General features: G+C 40.0%; 2 protein-coding genes across 3 annotated transcripts in view; one reads left to right on the top strand and one right to left on the bottom strand.

Moving 5' to 3' along the window:
- The first annotated feature begins 1,722 nt into the window (after nt 1-1,722).
- Nucleotides 1,723-21,675, top strand: NT5DC3 (5'-nucleotidase domain containing 3). The gene is made up of 14 exons (XM_062492098.1): nt 1,723-1,912; nt 4,675-4,859; nt 7,741-7,815; nt 8,296-8,351; nt 10,519-10,609; nt 12,295-12,432; nt 13,728-13,788; nt 14,022-14,124; nt 14,265-14,366; nt 15,382-15,463; nt 15,803-15,889; nt 17,064-17,204; nt 17,543-17,607; nt 18,669-21,675. The coding sequence occupies exons 1-14, from the start codon at nt 1,723-1,725 to the stop codon at nt 18,928-18,930; spliced, it is 1,638 nt and encodes a 545-aa protein (XP_062348082.1). The 3' UTR covers nt 18,931-21,675.
- A 1,328-nt stretch (nt 21,676-23,003) lies between these two features.
- The window catches only part of STAB2 (stabilin 2), a 71,835-nt gene continuing 69,049 nt past the window's right edge, over nt 23,004-25,789 (bottom strand). For both annotated transcript variants that reach the window (XM_062491265.1, XM_062491264.1), the window contains 4 exons: nt 25,616-25,723; nt 24,815-24,943; nt 23,639-23,755; nt 23,004-23,054 (listed from right to left, as the gene is read on the bottom strand). In XM_062491265.1, the coding sequence (XP_062347249.1) occupies nt 23,004-23,054; nt 23,639-23,755; nt 24,815-24,943; nt 25,616-25,723 (405 nt within the window). The remainder of the gene's footprint in view (nt 23,055-23,638; nt 23,756-24,814; nt 24,944-25,615; nt 25,724-25,789) is intronic.

Genomic DNA, 25,789 nt, shown 5'->3' with positions numbered 1-25,789 from the left:
CTGCTAACACTTAGGGATTAGTTTGATTTGTGAGGACAACTTGCTGGCCAAACACCCATGCAAGTTGCCTTAGCTAACAGAATTATATAAAGAAAATAACTTTTCATTTGTATTGCATACATCAGGCATTAGAAAAACATGTTGTCTGATATGTAGGGAGAATGATGTTTTTATTGGTTAATCCTGGTTATCTGGGGACCTGAACTGTCTGCAGCAAAGATAGGATTTCTATCAACAATAGTAATTTGCACATACAAGGCTCTGTCTTGCACATGCTTAGAGAAGAAATGGAAGTATTAACATTCTAGTTAAATGGGAATTTTCATTTTGTCTGCTGCAGGGTTCTACAAAATTCTTCTCAGACTAGAAGCATCAAAGAAGGCAAGTAGCAGATTAGTAATTCTCTAGGGTGTTGTTTTACATCTCACCTTCTCTGTTTTCTAAATATTGATGATCTTGTTCTTTCCTTGTTCCCAGAATTTATTGTGATGGATTTGTAGTAATGCTTACCAGAATCACATACTGAAAAGACAATGCAAAAGGATAATGTAGGAACTTTAATGAAAGCTGTGTCTGATCTCCACCAATAATCAAGCCTGGGGAGTCCTTAGTGTATCTGACTTTTGACAATCTCAGTAGTAATAATTGTACTGTAAGTCTAGAACTTAGCCTTGGTTGGATGTACAGAACAGATAACTACCCACTGAAACCCTGAATTGATGATTTTTCTTTCAGTTTGTTGTGGTTTTGCCTGTAAAAATAAGGTGAGTGCCATTCTTCGTGGGGAAAAAAAAAAAACAAAGCTCAGAGTAGTATTTTGTCTGAAATCCTTCAGTTTTGTATAGGATTACTTTATTTTTTTGAGATGGATGGGGATGAACAGCTGAATAACTTCCAGACATTAGTGACAATGGGTTATATAGAACTCCTTGAAATGATATAACAAGTTGTATTCAATGTTTACTGTACTGGAAAAAGACTATGCTCCTTTTGTCATAAGAAGTTTCTGAGCACATCAGGAATTCTTCATGTGGAGTTGCAACCAGTTCACTGTGGGGGTGGTTTGGTGTGGTTCTTCATACGTGCATCATCTAATTTTTAATTTTGTTTGTTTCTCCAATTATAATACACATGGCTCAGATTGTTAGACTGCCAGGGTCTACGGCTATCCGTGGGTAGTGCTTCACAAGGACATTGAGGGGCTTCAGAACAGCAGTAGAACGTCTGTGTTATTTTACCTCCAGCTTGTGTTTTGAGCTTATTTTGTTACAGATGTAAGCAGGTGTATATAGTACTTCGGGATGGAGAAGTAAATATTTGCTGCTGATGCGGTGTTTGTGGTGAAAGCATCCCAGGCAGCTCCGAGCACAGCCGAGGCCTGAAGAGCAGCAGAGCCACGAGGCCGGGGTGTATTCCCCAGGCAGCTCCCAGCAGCGCTATTAAAGGTGCCGGTGGCTCGGGGACCGCTGCTTTCCCTCCCGGGGACGGCAGACGGAGACGCAGGGCCGGGCCGGGCCGGGCCGCTGAGCCCCCGAGCCGCTCGTCCCGGCGCAGCCGAGCGCGCCCAGCCCCGGGGGCTGAGGCGAGGAGCCGTCGGGGCGGCCAAGCCCTGCCTCCCGCCGCTACCTGCGGGGCCGGGCCCGCCTCCCGGCCCGGGGCGGGGCCCGAGGAAGTGACTTCAGCCGGCGGCTCGGCTCGGCTCGGCTCGGCGGAGCGCGGAGCATGGCAGCGGTGGCGGCGCGGGCGCTGCTGGCGGCGGGCAGGGCGGGCGGGCGGCGGGGCCGGGTCCTGCCCCTGCCCGCTGCGGGTGCCGCTCCCCTCTGCACCGTGGCCCCGCAGCAGCAGCAGCCGTCGCCCGACATGAAAAGCTACCTGTGGTCGCGCTACAAGGAGGCCAAGAGGGTCACCAAGGGTGAGCGGCGCCCCCTCAGCGGGCCGGAGCGGTGGCGGCGGGGAGCGGGAAGGGCCCGGGGGCCGAGGCCCGGGTCCGTGTGCTCCGCGCTCCGGTGTGTGCCCAGCGCCGGACCGGCAGCGCGGGGACAGCCTCGCCCGGTGCGGCCGGACGGCGGGGACGCGGCTCTGGGCCGGCTGCCCCTTCGTCCTGCCCTCGCACCATCGCCCGCCCGGGGCCGCCGCTTTCACCAGCGCCTTTGGCACGGCGCGGCTCGGGCCGGGCGAAGAGGCAGGGTTAGGAGGGGTGCTGCGTGTAGAAACGCTAATGTAGAAAGAAAATCGAGAAGTTGGTCATCTCATCGATGACCGTTATACACACGCACACACGACTGTTCTGAAATAGGCTGCTCTTCCAAAATGTGAAATGCTATGAAGTTTTTTGGACGGCTCTTTTCGTTTCACCTGTGGTTCCGTTATAGCCCTGTGTGAAGCATTATAAAATGCTCACATGCCCCTGGGAAGAAAGCCCTGTTCTTCAGATCAGCCAGGCAAAAAAGCTAGGGGAGAAACGTCTTCTTGCTTCTGCCCTTGCTCCGATGGGAAGAGAATTACCGAGATAATACTTGCTTGTGGTCTCTTCTGAGAGCTGAAAGAAGAAGAGGCAGGCAGAGTGTGTTCCACAATACCAAGTGGAAGAGCATGTCCCGTACTGGAAATGGATAATGCTTTAGACTGCACGTTTTACCTATAAAAAAAAAGAAATTACTGTATTTTCCCACATTTAGGCGTCTTGAATGTGAACTGAGACTTCACAGAGCCGGGTGCAAACAAATCATTTGTGAATGTAAAATAGCGTCAGCATTTCAGAAGTGAAATTAAAACCTGTGTTAGCGATTTCAAGAGAGGTCTGCTTTTCAGGGTGAGATAAGGGATAGGAGGAAGGGAAGTGCCTTTTATTTTGGATCTGTTTTTTCTTTTCCTGTTTTTGGAATTAACTTTCTGTTGTTCTAAACCACACCCAAATAACACTTAAGAACTGGGGTAGGGTGATGTGACAAAGTAAGTTGGCCAGTGGGTGTGAGTTGGCTAAAGATGAGGCAACTGCTTTGAGAATATTTCAGGCTATTATATTGCAACCTAAGTCACCCAATGGCTTCAAGTATGATATGTCAGTTAGTTATGATGTTGAGATTGACAAGGCTACAAGTCTCTCCTGTTTTTTGACCCAAGGTTTGTAGCACTTGTGATGCTGTCTGCTGGCCAGAATGCCTAATAGCTGCCAACTGTTTATACTGTCTGTTTTCAGACAGCTACCAGTCATGCTAGTTTTCAGCTGAAGTATCTTTTTATCTATAGATAGCAACGTAAATATTTTTAAAACAAGTGTTGACTCACCAAGCTGCACAAGTGACATTTGAAAAAGTACTTAATAATACAGGAACGGGTGTTGTAACATGATTTTAGAAGTTGATTAAAAACTGTGTTTATGACTTCAGGTTAATTGAATGCTCCATGGCCATTTCTATAGAGTAGGAATATTTGCCTTAATTGTAGCATGTCAAATTGCATTTGATTTGGTTGCTGGGCTTTGTTTGAAGTTTGGAATTAAACTTGGTGAATTTGCTTTTTTTCCCCTCTCTTAAAAATTAAAAGACTTAGGTATCTGTATTTGAAGTCCCCACACCTACCTGCCTTGTTGAGATGTTTTCAGTGGTGGAGCACTTAGGGATCTGTCCTCAGAGCTGAAGGTTTTGAGAGAAGCTTGAGCAATTCCTTTTAGACCTATGTAGAAAGTAACTGAACAAAGCACATACCCTTTAAACTCACCTTTCCAAGCACAGGTTTAAGATTAATGTTCCCCATTTTTTTATCACTGGTAGAGAGGACTGGAATATAAAGACAGTATATGAGAAATGAAGGGAGGAAAACATGCTCATGTTTTATGCTGCCAGGAGAGTAGCATTTAACCTCCTAATGTTGCTCTTTCAAGTTTTGTAAACAAGTAATATAAACACTCTCAATGTTTAATGCTTACATCTGTGTTGGTCCTAAATTTACTTATGTCACAGCTTTAATTTCTCAGTCAGTGTAGTTTTCCATCAAATATCAACAGAAAGCATACCCTTAAAAATGGAAGTGGTGTACACACTCTCTGTGGGTGTAGAAAATAAGCAGAATATTTTTGGTTTGCTGATTCTCTAGGACATTAATAAGCATAACAACGTGTATGTAATAGTTGTTATGTATACAGTCACATGTAGTTTATTCGTGTGAGTTGAAATTGATTAATGTGATAACCTTGAAATGGTGAAGCAAAAATTAAAGCAATATCAAATTAAAACAATGTCAGTTCTGCTTCAGGGGCAGGAGCTGGACTGAGCAATGGGAGGAGAAGACAAGGCTCCTAAATTAGTAATAATACAATAATATTCTTCAACTCCAAATTCATTTTCAAAAACATTAAAAAATGTGTAAATGGAGTTAGCAAAAAGTTATGTCTGGTGTTCTCTGATAAGCAAGATGCCAAAATGCATCTTCTCTTCAGACTTGGCCTGAAGAGAAAAGTGTACTTTGAATAAAAACGAAGGATCACCAAGACAAGTCAGGGACAGCATATTCAATAGCATCGTTTTGTTAAGGATTAGCTGGTTAGTGTGAATTAGTTTGATAGTTTCCATCATCATTTATCTATATTTAGCAATTGCTAATGGATTTCTATGCCTTTATTTAAATACAACTACAAGACTGGTATAACTTTTTTTTCCTCTCCCCTGTTCACAGAGTTGGTTCCTTCAATTATGAGCAACATGCTGAATCCAGATGCTATTTTTTCAAACAATGAGATGAGTCTGTCAGACATTGAAATTTATGGGTTTGATTATGACTACACCTTGGTCTTTTATTCTAAACATCTGCACACACTCATATTCAATGCTGCTCGAGATCTTCTTATTAATGAGCATCGGGTAAGTAGAATTAATGGAATAGCAATACATTTATGAATAAAGGGTATAATAAATCATTTTTAACTGAGAGGCGTAAATCATCTTTTCATGCCTCAGTCCTAGCTTGGCTTCCTTATAGCACATTTTGTGCAGCAGCTATATATGCACAACAGAAGCCCTGTTTTATTCTCAGCTGCAGTTTTGAGCAGAGAACAGTCTGTTAAGGAATACAGTTATATTTGTCTTATCTTTTAATGTGGGCGTATGGTTTGTTGTTTGTTCCTGATTGTCGTTTATTGGAGTCACATTAATAAATAAGGAGATTAAAAGTTACCATTACTGTGTTTCATCCGTTGCTGTGAGTGCAGCGATTAATTTCCCTGTGAAATATTTTTAGCTGGATTTCATATCAGGGCTTTGATTGCACGGAGTGCTCTGTGTGTACCTGGCATTTCAGCTGCCTTGGTTGAAGGGGCAGCATGTGCAGTGATCAGAGCCTGGATACAAGGGAGTGTTCAGCTCAGAGCACTTTTCCTCCTGGCTCTCCAAGCAGTGCTCTTGCATCGGTGACCACTTGACATCCAGGCATTGTGGAGCTGCTCTTTGGCTAACCTGGGGATGGGAAAAGCTCCTGTGTGTCAGGAATTGGAGGGGGGGATAGGTGGCTTGGGAAACTGAAGGTGTTGCTGGGAGAAAGACTGAAAAAAATCCACAGACTAAAAGAATCAAAATTAACTAAACTGTAGGCTTTGCAGGAAAGGAAAATACCAAAAGTCCATGGAATATCTTAATAAAACTGCTTGTGTATTTTTATACAACCTAAATCTGAATGCGTGGTGTTACTCTACTTTCGTATTTGAATCTAAAGGTTAGGAGCTATATATAAACAGCTATAAATACCCTTGGAAGAACAAACAAAACTTCATGGGTGCTACAAGCATACACAGCTTTATCCCCCTGCAATTTTGTCATGTCTTCATAGCAAATTCTGTGGGATGTGTAAATATACTTTATTAAAGTTACATTCTTGGAACAAAAAATGTTACTGCAGGAGTCAAGATTAATTCTTGTAGACAAAAATTCTGATAGTGCTCTGCCTTTACTACTTGAGTGGATTTGTGCAGCAATAGCTTTTCAGTTTGTCCTGGATAAAATCTCCCGAGTTCTACTAAACAAAGCTGTAATTACTTTTTGAGACAGCTTATTGAAATTGTCTCCTTTTGGAATTTAGCTGCTTATACTGTTGATATTTATTTTGCCTTTACCATTAGAAAAAGACCCTCTAGACAGTGTCCATTATGACTGTCTCAGTCAACTCAAAAGATGACAAATTTTGCTCATGGCAGTGGGAGGTAATACATCAAAAATTGTAAAATGCAGTGTAGGAAGCAAAGAATTGTCCAAGAGAATAAACATCAGTTTAATGCTAATCATGGAGGTGGCAGCAGGTGTTCTATGTAAGCTTTTGCTCCTGGGTTTGTTTCTTTCCTGACATACAGGCCTTATGCCTTTTTATCAGGACTGCTGTTTCAGTCCAGTTATATTTGCCCCTACCAAAAGTGGGGTAAGCAAACAGTACCATTTTTATCATTCCTTTGTTTGGTTTGCAAGGAAGCTTTGATTTGCATGCCAGGGTAAGCTCAGTCTTTTTTCTCATATGTATTTGCACGTATCCGAAAAGACAACTTTCTAGTACAATAAATTAAAGTAGCGAGTCAAGTGTGCAGAATTTTGATAAAGACAGAAATAAATTTCATTGTACATGTTTGATGCAGTTGCTTTGGGTCATGTACAGTGCATGGTAGTTTTTAGTTGATCACATTCTGTATCATTACCTGATGATTTCCCTTGTGCCTCTGCTTCATGTTCCCTGACCAAAGCTATGCCTCTTCCAACCTGTCTGTAGATTTTGATGCTGTTCTTCATTCAGATCAGTAGCCTGCCCCAAACTTTGTGGAAGTGCTAGTGTAGGGATGATAGGGCTGTTTTCTTTAACTGTAGATGCCTGTACTCAGTACAAATGCAATCTACAGTGGTTGCAGTGCAAGTCCTCTTCAGCAAGATAAGAACTTTGGGGGAAAATGACAGATTATTTCTTATGAAGTAGCTAGAGGCTCTGTTGAGGCTGCATAATGGACTTTCCCCCCTGAAGGCTTGGAAATTAGCCATATATGTATGGAGACTGTTGTAGAGAAGGTGAAAAACAATGTCAGGTTCTAAGGCTGCTGTAACCTGTGGGAAGAAAATGAAGGATTGCCTTTCAGTAGCTTAATCTAAGAAATTGTTTCCTCTGGAAACAATTGTTGTGAAACTATTGAAGCATTTCACCCTTTAAAAACAAGTGAACAAAACCCTTAGCCCAAGACATGCACCTAAAATTTCTTTTCATGGCAACCTGTGTTTAAAAGAAGGACAGAATTATGGTTTCCTGCAAATGGGCTTGTACTGAAAAATGTTAGTCTACAGCTCACTATATAATGGTGTGAGCTACCTACACTATATAAAAAGAACCTGAGGGAAGAGTACATAACAGACATTCAATTCATGTGCATCTCTAAATGCTTTTTTTTACTGTATAAAGAACACATTAAGAATATATTAAATTCGCTTTTTTGAACAAGAGGCTAATGTCCAAAGGTAATCACTACAGGCTACCTGGATGTCCAGCTTCAGGTGACAGGATGGCCTTAGATTTAAAACTATGACCTTGGATTTTGGAAAAATATTTGACTTGTCTTGCAGGTGTATGTTCCTGCAAATCTCACCAGCCTATGAAAAATTCTCCTAAATGATTACAGCAAATGAGAAGCATAGAAAATTTAGACTTTTAAAATTCTGCAGACACAATTTTTACTATTTTGACTGTGGTTTTAAAAATCAAGTAATTGCTCTCTTTTCTTAGTATCCTGCAGAAATAAGAAAATATGATTATGATCCCAATTTTGCCATCAGAGGGCTTCATTATGATGTGCACCGGGTATGTATAAATAACTTTGTGATGAGAACCTAGCGAAAGAAAATAGAGCTTTTAAGCCTCTCAACTTTTCACTCTGCATTGATGTGTAGGGATTTTTTTCATATTTTTGTCTTTAATAGCAAGCTTTATTCTTTATTCTTTATTATTACTGTTATTATTAGTGTTATTATTACTGTTAATATTATTGACATCATCAATAAGAATAATAATATTTTTTAAAATGGCTCTTAAGTAGAACATGTTTTGAGCATTTTATCCTCATGGTGAGGGGGGAAGGGAAGACAAGTTAGGGTGCAACAGGATAAAACTAGGTACAAGCCATTGATAAAAGTACTTTGGAAGCTGTGAAGGAAGCTGGAGGGAGAGTGCTCAGGTGTTCTTGAGGCAGAAAGGTTGTAGATAAAATTGCTTTGACTTCTGTAATTTCATGTCAAATAGTTGAAGTGATAAAATCTTCTTTTCTTTTTTTTTACTTGCAAGGCATTATTGATGAAGATTGATGCTTTTCATTATATTCAGCTGGGAACAGTTTACAGGTGGGTAAAGTTATTTTTCCTTTATAATAACAACAACATATGCTTTTACTTTGTGTGTCTTTTAATTGCATGTATCAGTGTAGAGCTTGGATTCTTACCAGGAGCTGTGCCCCGATGAGCACAGACATGAATCAGCACTGCAGCCTTGCTGGAAGGGGTTTTCTTTGCACCTCAGTGTGTACACACGGACGTGTACACATCTACTGCCTGATCCAGCACAGCTGATTCCCCAGTCCAGCCCTGGGAGAATTGGCAAGCTGGTTGGTCACATAGTGCTGAATCACTTTGTTTCCGGCTGTTAAATTGTGCTGAAAGACATCTAAAAATACCCTGATGTCTTCCCTGCTGTTGCTTTCTATGTAAATAATTGTCACAGAGTGCCTGATAGCATGACTTTGGTGTGGTTGTGGAGACACTTGGGAAGTCCTGCTATGTTTGTACAGAGCTTTTAAGTTTGGACACATCAACCAAATCAAACTTGCACCACACTTGGTACCGGATTTTAAATTAGACAAGAAGCCAGGCTACCTTTGTTGAAGTCATTGGACAAAATGACTTCAACCCAGGTTTATTTTGTTGCACTCTTAGTTGTCTTCCCCCATCCACCATGAAGACAGAAGACCCAGATTTGGGTCCAAAAGGGGATGTGACCTGGAAATGATGGTTTGCATCAGATCTTCATGCCGTTTCCCCAAACACCTGTACAGGGATGAGGAGAGGAAAAGAGAGGCTAAAGGCCATGAGGGCTGATGTCAAGATGTGCGATTATACAGCTGTGAACTGTGTCAAGACTGTGAGTCTTGTGGTAAAAGTAACCTACAGCTTTGCCTAGGCAGTCATCTCTCCACTGTGGTTTTCACAACTGTCCTGTGTTGATCTGTGATTAAGTAGCTCCTCATGCACAAGTGTTTCCTCTAGCATTATTCAAGTAGCACTTGGCATAGCTGTCTGCAGACCAGAAGGTATCTCCTCAATTCTGATGGTGTTACTTGGTATCTGGTTTATATTTTCATTGCATTTCTTTGTGCTTTCTGCCGTGGAGGGTGTCATACTGAACTCTGTATGTTACAAAACCCAAGTGTTATCTGCTCTGCTGGTGCACCTGACCAGCTTGAATGCTGGAGTTCTGCCAGCAGCAGCAGCTCAGGGTTGTGTCCCAGTTGGTGTGGGGACAGAAGTGCAGTAGAAGGGCTGGTTGATGTGGGACTCTGCCACCACAGGAGGCCTGGAAGAGTCCTTTCCACTGCAAACTGGTATGGACTCTAGGGACTGAAAGCATCAGGCTTGTGAATTAATTTATTTTTATTTTAATGCCTGGCAACACTTCTTGGTCAGACCAAGAAAGTGAGGCACTGAAGTAATGGACTGTTTTACAAGGCTGTGAAACTGCATAAGTAGGTTTGGAAAAAGGAGACCAGCTGATCTGGTTTGCATTAGTGTTTTTTTTAATCTTGAGTAGAATCTCAACACTTCTGTGGCCTCTGGTGAGGATGTTTGCATGCCTGCAGTCTTTTAGATGCTTTAGTGCAAGATGCTTGATGCTGTCAACATTCAGAACCGAACTAAAGCCTTTGCTCTCTTGATAGTTGATAAACTCTGGGGACATGTCATCTCTTTTCCCCCATTTGTTGTTATATTTGAATGTCTTAATTGTCAACCTTCCTTTGAGTAAATTTAAATCTTGGGAAACTGAACTGGTCATACAGTTTAAAAGAAATTCTTATTTAGTTAAAGGTTGTGTATATTTCTTTTTCACTTAAATCTTAAAGGTCATGCTACAGAATAATGTGGTTTAAACACAATCATATCATCAATACTCTTATCAAAGAAAAGGCAGTGTGAGGAATTACTTTGTGTTAAGAAATGGGAAGTTCTAACCGCTTCTTAAAAAATCCCTTGAGGCATAGCTTTATGGAGACTAATAAGCTTTTTTCCCATAAGAAAGTAGAAAGGACTTAAAACTGGAATGTGTTCTGTGTGCATGAGTCTGTTAAAATGTTACTTGTTTGATAAAGGAAAGATGCTGTTTTAACTTACAAAAAAAATGTTCCTGTGACATTATTAGTGTTTTTATAAGATCCAGATCTAAGTGTTGTTCTGTCAGAGTTTGGTGATTACTTGAACATTTTAATCTGACTTTTGAACTAAAGCTGGTGTTGTTTTCCAGAGGCCTTAGTGTTGTCCCAGATGAAGAAGTCATTGCAATGTATGATGGTTCCCATGTCCCTTTAGAACAAATGAGTGACTTTTATGGAAAGGTAAAGCACAAATTGGTATTTAAAATTGGTTGGTTGTGTGGGGATTCTTTTTTGGTTGTTTTTAATTTTTTAATTACTTTTTTTTTGCATGAGTGTAGAGGTTTAAATTTTGTTCTCATTATAATTAGCAGTTATATTTTCTCAATATATGGTTGACTTTAGTTTAGCACGATATGTGAAATTTGCCCTCTAAAGTGACAAATTACTTTTCTTTCTCCTGCTTGCTCTAGTTTCTTCTCTGTTTCCTTACCAAGTCATACAGACAGAGTGGTAGAAGACAGAAAATCAAGTGACTTGCTCAGTGTTGCACAGAGGATCTGATAAAGGCTGGGAAATGAGCCATATCTGGTTCATCTACTTTGCTTTTTCCCGGTGGTCTGATGGTTTAGCTGGTGTAGCAGCAAGTAAATGCATGGAGGCAACTCCTGCATGCAAACTGGCAGAGTGACATTAAGAGGATTTGGGAAAAGATTAATGATGAAAGATTACACTTCTGAGTTAAATCCTAAACTTGGTCGAGAAGGTTGCTTTTTCCCTCTGGTGGGTTGCTTCCTCTTTTCCAAATGAAGGCTGAAGCTGACATTTTGCTAAAAAGCCAAGTTGATTTCACCCCTTTTATGTACAGATGTTAATTTCATGTTGACTTCAAAAGCCCTTCTTTGTGATGTGGAACATTTTCTTGTTCTTGCACTTGTTCTTATTTTAGGAGCTGAATTGAGAATTCCTGAATCTAGTCTCTGCAGCAGTTGTGAATATCACTCTGGCATTCCCATTGGGATGCCTTGGTCTGTTTAGGTCTGTACTTTGATCTTGGAAAGGACAAGAGGCAAGGGACACAAACTTGAAATACAGGAGGTTTCCTGTGAACATCAGGAAATGCTTCCTTTGCTGTGGGGCTGTCCTAGCACTGGCATGGGCTGGTTGCCCAGAGGGTTGTGGAGTCTCTGTTGTTGGATACTCAGAAGCCATCTGGACAAGGTGGCTCTAGGGCAGCTGGCTCTAGGTGGCCCTGCTTGAGCAGGGGGCTTGGACAAGGTGTTCTCCAGCAGTCCCTTGCAACCTGTGCTCTGTGTTACTCTGATCCTGAGCTTCTTGCTTTACCTCCCTTCTTACTGGGAGATATTTGGGCTGCATTTGCTGCTTTATAATGAGATTCTCTACTTCTGTGAAACATCACTATTGTTACAACTTTTACAAAGTAGAAATCTCTTCCTCTGTTACTGTGCCAGGTTTTGTAGATCCTTACCACTTTTTATTGTATCATTTCAAGGAGGTAAATTGTTTTGCAATCCTAATTAGTATTTCACTTCCTAAAAAAACCCCACCAAACTAATAAGAAAACCTCCATCCTTCATTCATTGATGGCTCTTGTTTGCAGATGTGCAGACTTCTAGTCAAGGCCTTCTCTTGACTTTGAGCTGAGCATTGTCTTCTTTTTTTTCAACTGACGTACTGCTCTTAGGAATGATGAGTTGGATGTATCTGGAGAATTAATCACAACAATTTTGTTGGTGATAACTTTATTGAAGGTCTTAGTTGAAAAACAATCTAGCAGTGTAAATAGGGATGGCAAAAGCTCAATATCTGCAACTAAGCTGAAGTGTTTACACTGGACAAATGAAAGTGTTCTAATCTGAGAAGTGCCTGACTTTGTTTTTATTTTCCTTTTCTTCCCACCACTGTAGAGCTCACAAGGAAATACAATGAAGCAATTCATGGATATATTTTCCTTGCCAGAAATGACACTCCTTTCTTGTGTGAATGAATATTTTCTGAAAAACAACATAGACTATGAACCTGTTCATCTGTACAAAGATGTCAAGGTAGATGTCAAGCTTTGAAGATTTTGATATATTTGTGTGTAAACGTGTATATTTCTCTGTGAACACTTCAGGAAGCTTTTGCCTGTTGTGCCAGCCTCAGTGAAATACCTCACCTTAGGTTTTGCATGGAGCAATTATGGGTATACAGCTGTAAAAACATAAGTAAAATTAAGGTAGAGCTTGGAAAATAATCAACTGACATTTGTTTGAAAGCTGGCATTCTAAGGCTGTTGCTCTTTTTCTAGGTTTGAGGGGTGAATTGGGGGAAAGGGAAGATCTTGTAAGGTGATAAAAGTTCTTTTGATTATTGTTTGGACATATCTTTTTTTTTCTCGCTATCAGGGATTTACCAGGCTATAGGGAATGTAATAGGTTACAGGGAATTCCAGTTTAGAGCTTTCATTTTTGCTCGTGTCATTTGCTATCTCTGTATACTTTTGAACTATCTGTTTTCCCTGTTTACCTCTCTTCCTCCTCCATAAAAGCTCTAGTGCTAGTGTAGAGTAATTTGACCCTCTTGATTCCTCATCATGTGTCCTGCAGAGGAGATAATTTTATGTCATGGTTATGTAACATAGAAAAGGCCAGTTCTTGTGGTTTCTCTGAAGTGTGTAGAGAAATTTCTGTACTACACAGCATTGCAAGCATTTTGGAAACCGTAGAGTGGTACTTTTTTGAGGATTTTGAGGACATATCCTGTGTTAGTACCAAAATGGCACTACCACTGTTCTAATCAAAGTTTCTGGTGCAGAGCTGGATCAGGAGAGCTGTTTAATTCCTCCAGAGCGCCTTATAAGTACTTTTCCCCAAACATTTAGCTTCTTTCATCTGTTAATAAATTTCTTATGTAGATAGTCAGGGCATTTGTGAGTGATTGTAATCTAAAATCTGTCTGATGTACGATTTTTTTTTTGCTGAGGGAAAAGGAATGTGTTCTGCTCCATAGGTCACTAGAAATCTGTGATGACTCTGCTTCTGCAGAGGGCTTTCACCCCACTTCACTGTCCCGAGCAACCTTTCACAGTTATGTGAAACAGCCCCTCTGCTATTTAATTTTGTACTTTCCAAAATTATGAAATTAATTTCTCAGAAGACAAGCTTAGTCTTTGTCTAGTGGTGACATCATATATCCATATCTAGATGCATACATATATATAATTGTATTGCACATTACATGGCCTTTCTGTAAAACTGGAAATGTTAAGAGAGGAGTTGTTTTAAAAACAAATTCCCATTGCTGTTTGGTGAACACTTGAAAAGACAAGGTTCTTTAGTGCTCGTTGCTTTCCTTACAGGATTCCATCAGGGATGTTCATATCAAAGGGATAATGTACAGAGCAATTGAAGCAGATATTGGTAAGTACTAATGGTATAAGCTATCAAAGCTTTTCTTATTGATAGTATATGATTTTTCTGGCTTCATATTTAAAGATTACAAAGTCTAAATTTTTAAAGTTTGGAAGAGTTATTCCCACTTGTCAGAGGTTTGTTTAAGTATAACCTTGTGTTCTGAGCTCTTGGTTGAATGCATCCAAAGTTTTTCACAAGAGTTTGCTCAATTAATGCTGTGTTTTCCCCACTCCTCGCAGAGAAATACATCTGCTATGCTGAACAGACTCGTGCAGTGTTAGCAAAGCTGGCTGATCATGGCAAGAAGATGTTTCTCATCACAAACAGTCCCAGCAGCTTTGTGTAAGTGAGCAGTAGTTTGCTGTTTAACTGTGCATTCTTAAAGGATGGGGAAGATGAGGTTCTCTAGTATAATTAATTTTATTGCATAGACAACTGCACTTTGCTACACTTCATTGTTAATATCCCTCTGTCCTTTTTAGGGACAAAGGCATGAAGTTCATAGTTGGCAAGGACTGGAGGGATCTTTTTGATGTGGTCATTGTCCAGGCTGAAAAACCAAACTTTTTCAATGATAAACGAAGGTGGGTATTTAGTCAGTAAAGAATGATTCAAGCAGCTCTTCCATATAAGGCTATAGAGTGTGTTAGGAAATATTTTGGCTGCAATGTAAAATGAAATAATATTTGATGAAATCCTGGATAAGGTCATTACGAAATGCAGCAACACCCAATGCTGAAGTCTAAATATTTACTGTTTCTTCCTAAGAAAGTTCTAGGAGCTGTCGCAGGTCCACTGGAGTGACTTAGGGCCACAGAAACTGTTTTTAGCGTCTTATTTGCACGTTGGTGAAGTGTGCTTCTTTCCTAATAAACATGAGAAATCTTGATGATTTTTGAAATCAGACCCTTATCTGGAAATGTCTTCCATTGATTCTGAGGTTTTTTTTTTCCTTTCCTTCATCACACATGATGTTTAAAAAGCATCTGCCTGGCTGACAGACTGGAATATTTGAACTAGCTGTGATTAAGTAAACACATTTCTAAAGTGTATGCTCTACTTCTAACCTTGAAAAAGACCTGTTCCTTTATGTGTGCTTGTGATTTGAAAGTGAAATAGAGGGAGGTGGGATTATATTCCCTCTGCTTTTTGCACTTAATATTAAAAAGATCTGTGCACAAAAAGTCTTGTGCTCTCTTGTCTTCAGTTGTCCAGGTATGCAAACTGAGGGATTGGGCAAGAGTCTTACGCATATTTTTTTTTTTTTTTTTTTTTTTTTGTTTTTTTTTTTTTTGTTCTCTACTCCTTAGTGGCAGACAATTCACACTGTTTCTTCCCCTCTGCCTGGGGTCCCTGCCTTACTTCTCAGCAGTTGTTCTCAAACTGTGTTTACAGATGTCATAGGTGTACTGGAGAGTTACATTGCTTTTCGCTGGTTAAAGTAGAAGTTTGAGTTGTGGTTTTTCTCTTACAAAATTCAGATGCTAGAGGTATTTTTTTTTTCCTTTTGAGAAATGAATATTTTTAATGTTAAGACTTTATTTTCCTAAGGAGTGTCAGGATTTCTACAGCAACATAACAACTGCCTATCTATTCTAGACCATTTCGGAAGGTGAACGAAAGGGGAGTCTTGCTCTGGGACAAGATTCACAAGCTGCAGAAAGGCCAGATTTACAAACAGGTATGCTTTCAATTGATTCTTTCTGTTGAAATTTCATAGCTATTTCCTAGAAACCCAAGCTTCTTTGGATAAAAAAGCTTCTAAAATGCAGATGCATTCTTTAAGAGAGTTATTTTAATGTCTGAAGTTGTGCAAATTCATTGTTGATATTGTATGTCCTTGTCTCTTGACATGCTACTCTCACTGAAATCACCTGTTAGAATTTGGGATTCATAGTGTCTGAATCAAGGACAAGATTCATGATATGAAATATATTTGGTGATGTACCAAGTTCCTTTTTCATGCCTGTGAAGGTGCAAGTCACATGCTGCTACAATGTCCATGTCATTATTTCTGCAGGGTAACTTGTATGAATTTCTGAAGCTTACTGGCTGGAGGGGCTCTAAGGTTCTCTACTTTGGTGACCACATATACAGTGACTTGGCAGTAAGTAGTTTGCTTTCCCAAAATCAGAGAAAATATGAGGCTTTCTGTTAGTTTTCCTCCCTTCCTCCCCAGTTATTCAACGCACTTTGAGATTTTAGAATAAAACAACATTTGGTAGTTAGGCCATATTGCTTTTTTATTTTTTCTTTTTTTTTTTTTTTCAGTGAAGAACCTTGGTACTGTAAAATGCCAACCATATTTTCCACCTGACTTGTAGCATTTAAGTTGTTTACTAGCTGTGGTCAGGAATGTGTGAGATTGTATTCCTGATCCAGATGCTGATTGTGTCAGATGTAATTGAAAGCAAACACAGATATCCAAGTGTACAGGATATGCCTGACTTAGATGACAGCTGAATGGTCTTCTGCTTTGAATGCAAGAGGCAATCTGCCAGTCACTAATTGTGAATATTCTTCCCAAGACCTTGCTCTGATTTGCATCCCCACTCTCTAGGATTTTCTTTTCTTTGCCACCTTATGAGCAAATACTCTGTTAAGTGTTACTTTAGGGTAAGTGACCACCACTCATCTCTTTTGTAATTGATTTCTTATGAATGCCTGGATGTGACTTTTCCACTGCCAAGCTTGGTAATGTTTCAGCAGCAGCAGATGTTAACGTTTTCCCCTCAGCCTGCTTTTGAAAATCACAGTTAACACTGTGTGCTTCAGAAGATGGAGGGCCAAGAGGAGGATGCAGCTTTGTTCTGCTCTGGTACAATGGAGAGGAGGGCACAGGTGGCAGCTGCCTTGTGTTGTACCTGTCAGGAGGAGCTTGAATAGGTGGGGCTCCTGGTTGTAGCCTTCTGTCAGCTGGGTTTGTGGGTAAACAGCACAGACCAGCACACAGTTCCTCCAGGTACTGCTGGCAGCAGCAGAGCTCTCATCTACAGAGGCATTTCCTTCTGTTTGTTTTAAACCTAATGAATTTGTGTGTGTTCGCAAGTGCTTGTGTGTTCTTTATCTCTCTCTCTTCAAAAATGTAGGATTTGATGCTTAATCTGAAATGGAATTCTATTGTCCATTGGCACAGATAAGTTCCACTGTTTCATACTTCTGTTTGTACATAAAAACCAATTAAGTTAGTACCGTTTTGGGATAAACAGTAGTCAGATTCTTTTCTTTTAAGTAGTTCTTTTGGAGACTAATGTCTGTGTTTTGTAATCCTTGGTAAATAGGACTTGACCCTGAAGCATGGCTGGCGCACTGGTGCGATTATTCCAGAGTTACGATCAGAGATTAAAATCATGAACACAGAGAAGTACATTCAAACCATGACCTGGCTGCAGACCTTGACAGGATTATTGGAGCACATGCAGGTTTGTGCTCTGTGTGTGTGTAATCGGCTCTGGAGAGCCAAAGGGATCCAGCCAAGTTTCTAAATGCTGGACATTGATGTTTGCATTGGTTGCTTTCAGTCTTGCTGAAGTGTTGGGCTGGAGATAAATACAATTGTTTGTGTGATTAGTTAATAGGAGTTTTCTCAACATCCTGTCCCACTTCCTGCTTTTGATTGTTTAAAATGCACGTGGATAATTTCTGTACACGGATCTCTGAATTATTGCTTGTGTCCTGTTAGCTGATAAGGGTTTATTAATAGAAAGGCTTATTTACAAAGTTATCCTTAGTTACAGGTTATCTATACTTTGCATTTCAGGTTCACCGTGATCCTGATTCCCAAATGATTTTAGAAGAATGGAAGAAGGAAAGAAAGGAAATGAGGTAAGACACAGGGGATGAAGAATTTGCAGTATGCTTTGGTAACCATTTTATGCAATGTATTCCAGAGGTTTCTTTGCAGTTTCTTTCCATCCCTGGTTTGTATTCCTTGGTAGTTACAGACATTTTAAAATATTTTTAAAGCAGTATTCTACTTGTTTCTTGGGCAGCTCTTTTCCCTCTGACACTTTATGCATGTGGACCCTTTTCCCTGTTCCCTTTCTTTAGAACAGATGTAACTTTTCTGTGTGGAAAAGGTAACTTTGTATGAAAACCCTTCCCCTCGTTTTGATTCTTCTGTCCGTCTGTGCTCAGCTGTCGCTGTTGATTTCACAGCTTCTGCAGGAGTAATAAATGTGTTTCTTTGTCAAGATTTAGGTCACTTTTCTAGGTTTTTTACGTGATTTCTGCATATTAGAATTACATGGAAACTGAGCTCTGTGCAGGTTGGATTTAGCTGTAGATTTGTCATAAATACAGGTAATAAGGCTAGAAGTTCTAATGACCTGTTATCATGAAGGAGAAATCCCTAAATGCAGGGATTTTGAAGTGCCCAATTTTCAAGGCAAGCAGCTGTACCACCAGCAGCTTTCCCCAGAAATGTGGGAATAAATGAAATGGGAATGATACTTGGCAGTGACTAATGACCAGAACTTAATTCCGAGATGTGTTTAAACTTTTTGTGTGCATTAAGCCAAATCTTTCCCTTTTCTTAAGAGGCCTTTTATCTTTGAAACATTGGATGTCATTAGTATTTCGATAAAGGCAAAAATGTTCTTTCACAGTCCCTAGAAAAAAAGGTTTGACATGTCATGTTTCTGTTATCAGAAACAACTTCTCTCTAGTGGGAGATGTGTGAAGCTCTCCACAAATGTGATTTCTAGACCTGGGTTGTATAAGTGCAAGAGGTAAAAAACTTCTGTGGCACATTTTGGTGTTTTGAAGAACAATGGCAAGAGAATAATGCACAGAACAGGTTTTAGGATCTGCTTGCTTCAGCTGGTGAAGAGATGTCTGCAAGTCTGTTCACTTTGTTGTGTTTGTTTTCTCTTTTTGGGGGACAGGGAGATGAACAGGAATTTTTTCAATGCACAGTTTGGAAGCATATTCAGAACTGATGAGAATCCAACTTACTTCCTGAGACGTCTCTCTAGATTTGCAGATATCTACATGGCATCTCTGAGCTGTCTCTTGAACTATGAACCTGATTACACATTTTATCCAAGAAGGACTCCTTTGCAGCATGAACTTCCTGGCTGGTCAGACCAGCTGTGCACTGGTACATTCAGAATACCTTTCCTACAAGAGACACTTCAGGTCAAATAAACTGTTGGTGGCTCGTTTATAAAATGGACAAATATCTGTTGGTTTTCTTGAATGTACCTGTATTTTATTTAAGTCACTTAAATCTGTTACCTTGGTTTATATGTATTTCTTACATATTCTCATAAGCTTTGTACCTTTCTCCTCTCCTGCTCGGATATGTGAAAACTCCTCTTACACACAGAAGAGATGATGGGCTGCCAAATTAGTAGTGGGCCAGGAGGGAGGGCACATCTGAAGGAGAGGATTGCTGGTGTTCTGGGCTGGTTATTTTTGCTTGTTCATTGAAAACTTTGATCTGCAGCCTTGTGGTTTACAAAGAAATACCAGGACTCTCTCTTCTGGCCCTTTTCAGCACTCCAGCTGGAGCCTGTAATGGATCTTGGCACAGAAGAACTTAAATCCAGTATTAGTAGTTCAGTGATACAAGTCAGTAACCAGCTTAGGGTGAGACTGAGAGGGATGGTCACACTTGGTACCTTTCCTTGCTGCTACAGATGGAGCCTTACCTGTGAGGGGCCAAGGGCTGCAGTGTCCTGTCTCTGCTGCACTGGCCTCAGGCTCCCAGGCTCTTTCTCCTGTCTGCACTTTCTGTTCTTGCCATGTCTGTGCTTGGCTGCAGGTAGACCTGAGCCTAAAACTGAAACTTGCAGTAGCTTGCTTCAGCTTCCTTCTCATAACTTTTAGGTACTTTTTTTTGAGCTTCAGAACACTTCAAGTATCTACTCTCTAATAATAGTCATTTCAAGAGGTTTTGCATTTTGCATTTCAGAGTGGAGACATATCTCTCTTTACAGAAGAGACCTGTAAAGAGTGGAGACAGATCATCAGATCAGGCTTTAGTTTGATCCTAAATGCTGCTTTTAAATTTTTAAACAGTGTCTTATTCCAGTGGTATGCAATGTGGCTTTGCTGTTCCCTAGGAGAGAATGTATTTCATATAGCCTTCAGTAATGGACTTCTACAGTCAAAAGTAAACACGCACAATGGGCAAAGAACTTAAAGAAAAATAATTAAGAAACGAGGAAGTGAAACCCAGAGTTTTCTGATGATGTGTTTTTAGCTCAAGCCCTGAAAGCTAAATTAAGAGTGGTACACATTTTTAATAAAGAAAGATAGTTTTGGTCTAGGTTAGAAATTTTATTGAATTACTTTATATTGAAAGTAATGCATGAGCACAAACTCTGGGTAGCATGTGTGTTTCAAAGATTTGAGCTGAAAAATCTGTATTTTGCACAAGGAAAACATCTGTTGATGTATTTCCTCAAAGAGGCACTTTATAGAACTGCTATATAGCTGTTTTTAAATAAGAATTTTTTCCTTTCTCTGTATCCAAAGGAAATGTTTGTTTTTTTAAAGTGGTACTTCCCACCCCAGCCACTTCAGAAGGCGCAATATGATTAATAATTTTCAAATTTTAGTTATTAAAAGCTTGTTTTTTAAAAGTGTGTGATTTACAAAACATACAGCATTTGGTATTCATATTGGGATATCACTTGCTTTCTGTCATGATTGTCAGGCAAACAAAGTTTTGTTGACCAAAATTTTATGGTTTGGTTTGTTTGTTTTTTTAACTTTTCTGTATGTGGAAGTACCTGGATTGAATTTCATATGCAGTATATTTCATGTTTTTAAAAGCATGTTTGCAATGTAAAGAATGTATTTTAATTTAGCCTGCACAATTTTGTAAGTAGTTTTCCTGTATGCTTGAAATCAGTATGAAGTTCTCAGAGGTGGTTTAGATTTTATGATTTTTCTATACTCCTGTTTCAAACTTGACTGAAGTGTGTGATTTAAACCCCCCTGTGTTTAAACAGATGAATATACCTGAAATGAGTAAGTTCATCTGACTGTCCTGCTTGTTTTGCTGGAATAAAAAGATAACGTATTGCAGGAAGTAAGTGTGACTTCATCAGGAGCTAACTCGGTGGGGCAGTGCAAGAAATATTTAGCATAACTTGATAATGAAATATGAAGATGGGATCTTGATTTGCCTTCAGTTCTTTATCCTAATGCTCAGCTTCAACTGAACTTGGTGTTATGTGTGTGTAGCACCACTCATGCTCCAGAGATTTCAATGCACCTTTTTAAAAAAAAAATGACCCACGCAAACCACTGTACATTCATCCTGTGTTAAGCAGGAACAGTTTAATTGGCTTGGATGGTTATATTATGCACAAAATGCACGTTTTGTTTCAAGATTTTCTTCTTCCTTTCTCTTAAGTTAGAAATCAAACTTCTCTACCAAGCTGTATTGCAACAGCCAACTGAAGTAAAATATTGTTTTTATTGCATGACTTGTTGAAATAAACAATGTTGCATGAAAAAAGTTAATTATTTAAGGGTTATGTTTTTTTAAAATAATCCAACTATATATGATATAAATTAAAATGAGAATATCCAAGTGTATTATTTATTTTTCAGTGCTAAAGTGCTGCTTTTAAACTTTTAAAAATGTCTTGCATTTTTAGGATAATTTCACCTTGATGCTCTCTGCATTACTCATTTTAACCTTAGGCTACAGATTTCAGAGAGATTTTTAGGCATGTTTAATGGGCATCGTCTACTAATTTGGGGAGTGTGGTTCATTTGAATACCAAAGCAAGAAGAAATTTATTTCTGGTCTATCAAAAACACAGATCTGAATAGCCTGTCACTAAAAAAACGAGTTTAATGAATTGTGGAGGTTTTTTCTTTTTGTGATAAAAATATTTAATGATTATTAAAAAAATAAATGCTTGGACTTTATTTTCTGGTCTCTGTGAACCTTAATATTTTGATTGACTGGGGAGAAGGAAAGAACATGATTTGTATTGATTGCAGAATTCTGTGAAGAAAGCTCTCCAAGTGTGTGTGTTTAGGTGTGTTTGTGTCCTAAATTTTCTAAAGTCTGTGAAAACAAGCAGGCTTGTGTAGGGGTACAGGGGAAGGAGCTGAGAAAATTGACTGTCTGTTTCATCCAGATGAATGTGTATTTACACATTATGTTCCCTTCCTTGTGCTTGATAGCTGCAACAACAATGCTGGATTTGCCCCTGGCCTTACTCTGAGGGAATGCCTCCTGGGGTAGTTCCAGAGGGAACTAAAGCTCTCCTGGGCTTCCCTCATGCCCCCATAGACTGGGGGGATGTTACTGCTGCCAAAAAGAACACCGTTCTTTTCTTGCTGTTTAGTGGTTTCTTTCATGCTCCCACTATGATATTTAATATTTTGATGGAAGGAGGTGACAGTGAATCAAACTCGGGTTTGATTCATCTCTAGTAGTGTGTGGTCACAGTGGCAGCTGTTACTGCTGTGCTTGGTGAAAACACAGTGTGACCTGAAGAGCTGAATGTAGACTTTGCACGGCAAGGGGATGTTCATCATCATAGTCCACTTTTCACAAAAAAAATGGTTCATTTGAATGCTTTCATATCACCTGCATTTCTTCCTAAAGCTGCCTCAATTACTGCTTCCCTTTGTACAGAGGTGAGATGTAAACCAAACACCAAGCCAAAGCTGAGGAAAGATGGAGAAGCTGCAGGAGGCAAGGGGAACAGATAGGATGGTTGTGTTTCCTGCTGCTGACTATCTAACAGTAAAGTATACCAGCAAAAAACCCCATCAGTTTAAAAGTAGAGGTTTACCACATGTTCTGTTTCACACTTGCCTGTTCTAATTGTAACTGAGCCAAAATGAAAGCACAGGCCTGGAGTACTAGAAAATTTAGGATATTTGCCAAGTTAGCAGCCCTGTGTGCATGTGGCCCTTTTAAAGTCTGTGAAGAAGAATAAAAGCGGTTAAGTAGCAGGTGAGTGAAAATCAGCTGCTTTTCCCAGAGAGATGTCTGCTTCTGGGTAGGTTAGCTGAGACTCAATTTTACTTTTAGCACTCCTAGTCGGTACTACTCAGATTCAGCCAACAATTCTGAAGTTGGTATCTATGTAAGCTATATAGAAAGCATCTTAGAACAAAGCTGTGCTCTTTTGTTTTTTAATTTGTAAAAGATTTTATTCCCTGTAATGTAGGTGCTCTTTTATTAACAGTAAGTGTGAATAAAAATGTATTTATTAGATGACTAATGCCAAATTCAGTTTTTAATTCTGATTGTAAGGACCACTCATCACAAGCTGTTGGTCATCTGAATCCTATAAAATAGAATAAAAAGAAAATCAGACTTGAACATAGCATTAGAAAAAACAGTAACTTTTGACGAATTTGTCCATACAGACGGCAGAGTTGGCACCTGACGTTTTTGCACCAAACAAGTCCTTTTACTGGATGCAAAATGGTGCATTTTGATTTTAGACTCTGCATGTACTTGAGGGTGCAATCTTTCCTTCCCTGGATTCCCAGCTGCCTCCCTGCTGTGTTTCAGATTCTTTGGAGTGCTAGCGTGGCTCTCAGCTGCATTTGTAGCAAGGAGACAAAATTAGAAGGCTTTTAAAGTTTGTGTAGATATGTCACTGTCATCCAGTGGCATTTGAAGTCCAGTTTAATTCAGCTGTCTTTGAAGATGGCCTTGAGATGCAGCTGTTGACCACAGCTTCAGTTTTACTACAGGTGAGGCAACCCAATTTCAAGCAGGGAGGAGACAGGAGAGCTGGGAACTCAAATGCTGCCTTCTAGAATTAATTTTTCATTTCCAACTAGACATTTTTCTTTTATAAAGTTATTCCCTTTTACCACTTTATTAGTAGTGTCTCAATCTCAAATCAAAATGAACACTTACTGAGAAAAGATCGTAAATAGGTTCTGATGAAGTCAGTGTTGAAGAGCTTTCATATGAGGGGTTGGTGATATTTGAAGGCTGTGACTTGTCCAGCGATGTGTCAATGTCATCTTTTGACTACACAAGAGCACACAAACTTGCTTACATTTCATCCTCTTCTCCCAGTGCATTAACTGGGGCACTTGAGCTTCCCTACCAGCTGGTGCAGTGTTGTGATTCAATGGGCTTTATTGTGTAGATCTGTCTCTGGGCATGAATTGTGGTTTTGGTTGTTGTTTTATCTCAGGTCACTTAACACTGGTATCTCCTTTCCTCTGTCTTCTTATTTTTAAGCCTCAGCAAAGAATAGGAGAGAAAGTGTGGCCCTAAAATGTTGCTTGGAGTAAAAAGTCCCTGATTAGTCCTGAGGCCTCTCATTGAACCTGTTTAAAAATAGAAGTGTTTCTTCTATAGCTTGGCTATGGAGTTTGTTACTGGGTTTTGTTTCTACAAGATGATTCATGTTACTTGCAGGGACTAGAACAGGAAGGGATTTCTGTTTGCTTCTAGGTAGACCTTCTTTTGGGTTTTTTTCTTGTGCATGCTTGTAACATTTTTTCCTCATCCCTCATCTCTGTAGCTTGGCTGTTGCTGACTGGTTTTGAATATATTTGTTGCTAGCAAGATTAGTTAAGAGAAATCAAGCATGAAAGTGCATCAGTATAAAAACCTGCACTTCTCAACCCTACAGGCATTTCAATTTGTTTGTTGGATCTCACCTTTTTCCTATGAAATGTTTCAACTCCCAGAACAACAAAATTAATAGTAATGGAGGAGGAGAACAGGTGCCCTTGCAGTGGTTGTAATTCCTTGCTTCCTTAAGGGTGAGCTTTCTGGGGAGGCAAGGACTTCTGCAATGTTGTGGTATAGTTAAATCAGCTTTGGGCCAGCCCTCGGTGTTGGAAGTGTCTGTGTGAGCAGACACTTGGGTGGAGAGGTCAGAGGGCACATGGAAGCTCATGGCCAAGGCAAGCATGTGAGGCTTCCCCACTTTCTCTGTGTCTCGGTCTGAACAGCTCAAGTGTAAAGTGATCAGGAAGGTTTCTAGCTTAAGAAAATGTATGGAGAAACTGAAAGGTGTGAATTTGGGAAGTGCAGTTGTCCCTCCCCAGATTTGTGTTCCCACCTGCCACCTACCTTGAAGTGCTGGAAGCCTATGTTTTTCTTTCTGAACCTGAGATAAGAATATCCAATAAGAGCCACAATTCCAGTAACTAGACAGATGCCAAAGAATATTCCTGTCCCAGTACTGGCATGGAGAGGGGCCTGGAAGCAAGGGAGAGGGTGAGTGAGCTGTGGGTGGGCACTGGTCAGCTTACAGCAACCAAGCATGTGCTACGTCCCTTTGAGAAATGTTCTGGTCCCAAGGTGTTCTTGGGTTTCCTGGTAGGTGTCCCCTAGAGACATTTAAACATGGCTTTTTGATAGAATCCCAGAACTGTTTATATTGAAATAGATGATCGAGTCCCACTGTTCCCTCAGCGCTGCCAAGTCCATCATCAAACCTTGGGGACCAAGGGGACAGTTGGATAACTGGGAGCTTTGCAGGAATTCACGCAGGCAAAAGATATCTATTTTTAAAACACCTTGTTTTGGATAGGAATGAATGCCAAGGCAAGAGTAAACAAGGTGCCTTAGAAGCCTGAAAGTGGAAGAACTAAAATGGAGCTTTTAAAAATCTCCCTTACATACATGAGCTCCATTATTTTATACAAAGAAAACAAATTTATAACCGTGGGAAGAAATTGTTCAGACAAATTTTCAGTATCACTGGTACCTTGTTTTCAACTTTTAATTCTCTTTGAAAGTAATCTTTTAAGCTGAAAGCTGTATATATGTCAGGGAAACTGGGAATATACGAATGTCAGCAATGAGTTTAGGGTAAAATAAGACAGTTACCTCTCACCACCCCAAAAACCTGAATCACTATGTACTTACAGGTTCTGATGGAGCCCTTAGAGGCTCTGAAATGATGTGGATTATCCCGTTGGAAGCAATTATATCCCACTCAACAATAGCACTTCTGTCCACGTATCGGATCTCGCTCTGCCAGGAGGAGAAGGAATGAGAGCTGAGCTTTGACCCTTCTCCCTTTGGTACTAAAACTGTAAA

This window comes from Cinclus cinclus, chromosome 4 (assembly GCF_963662255.1).
Source record: "Cinclus cinclus chromosome 4, bCinCin1.1, whole genome shotgun sequence".
NCBI lineage: Eukaryota > Metazoa > Chordata > Aves > Passeriformes > Cinclidae > Cinclus > Cinclus cinclus.
Note: the sequence above shows the minus strand (reverse complement) of the source record. Positions and strands in the feature narration are given on the sequence as shown.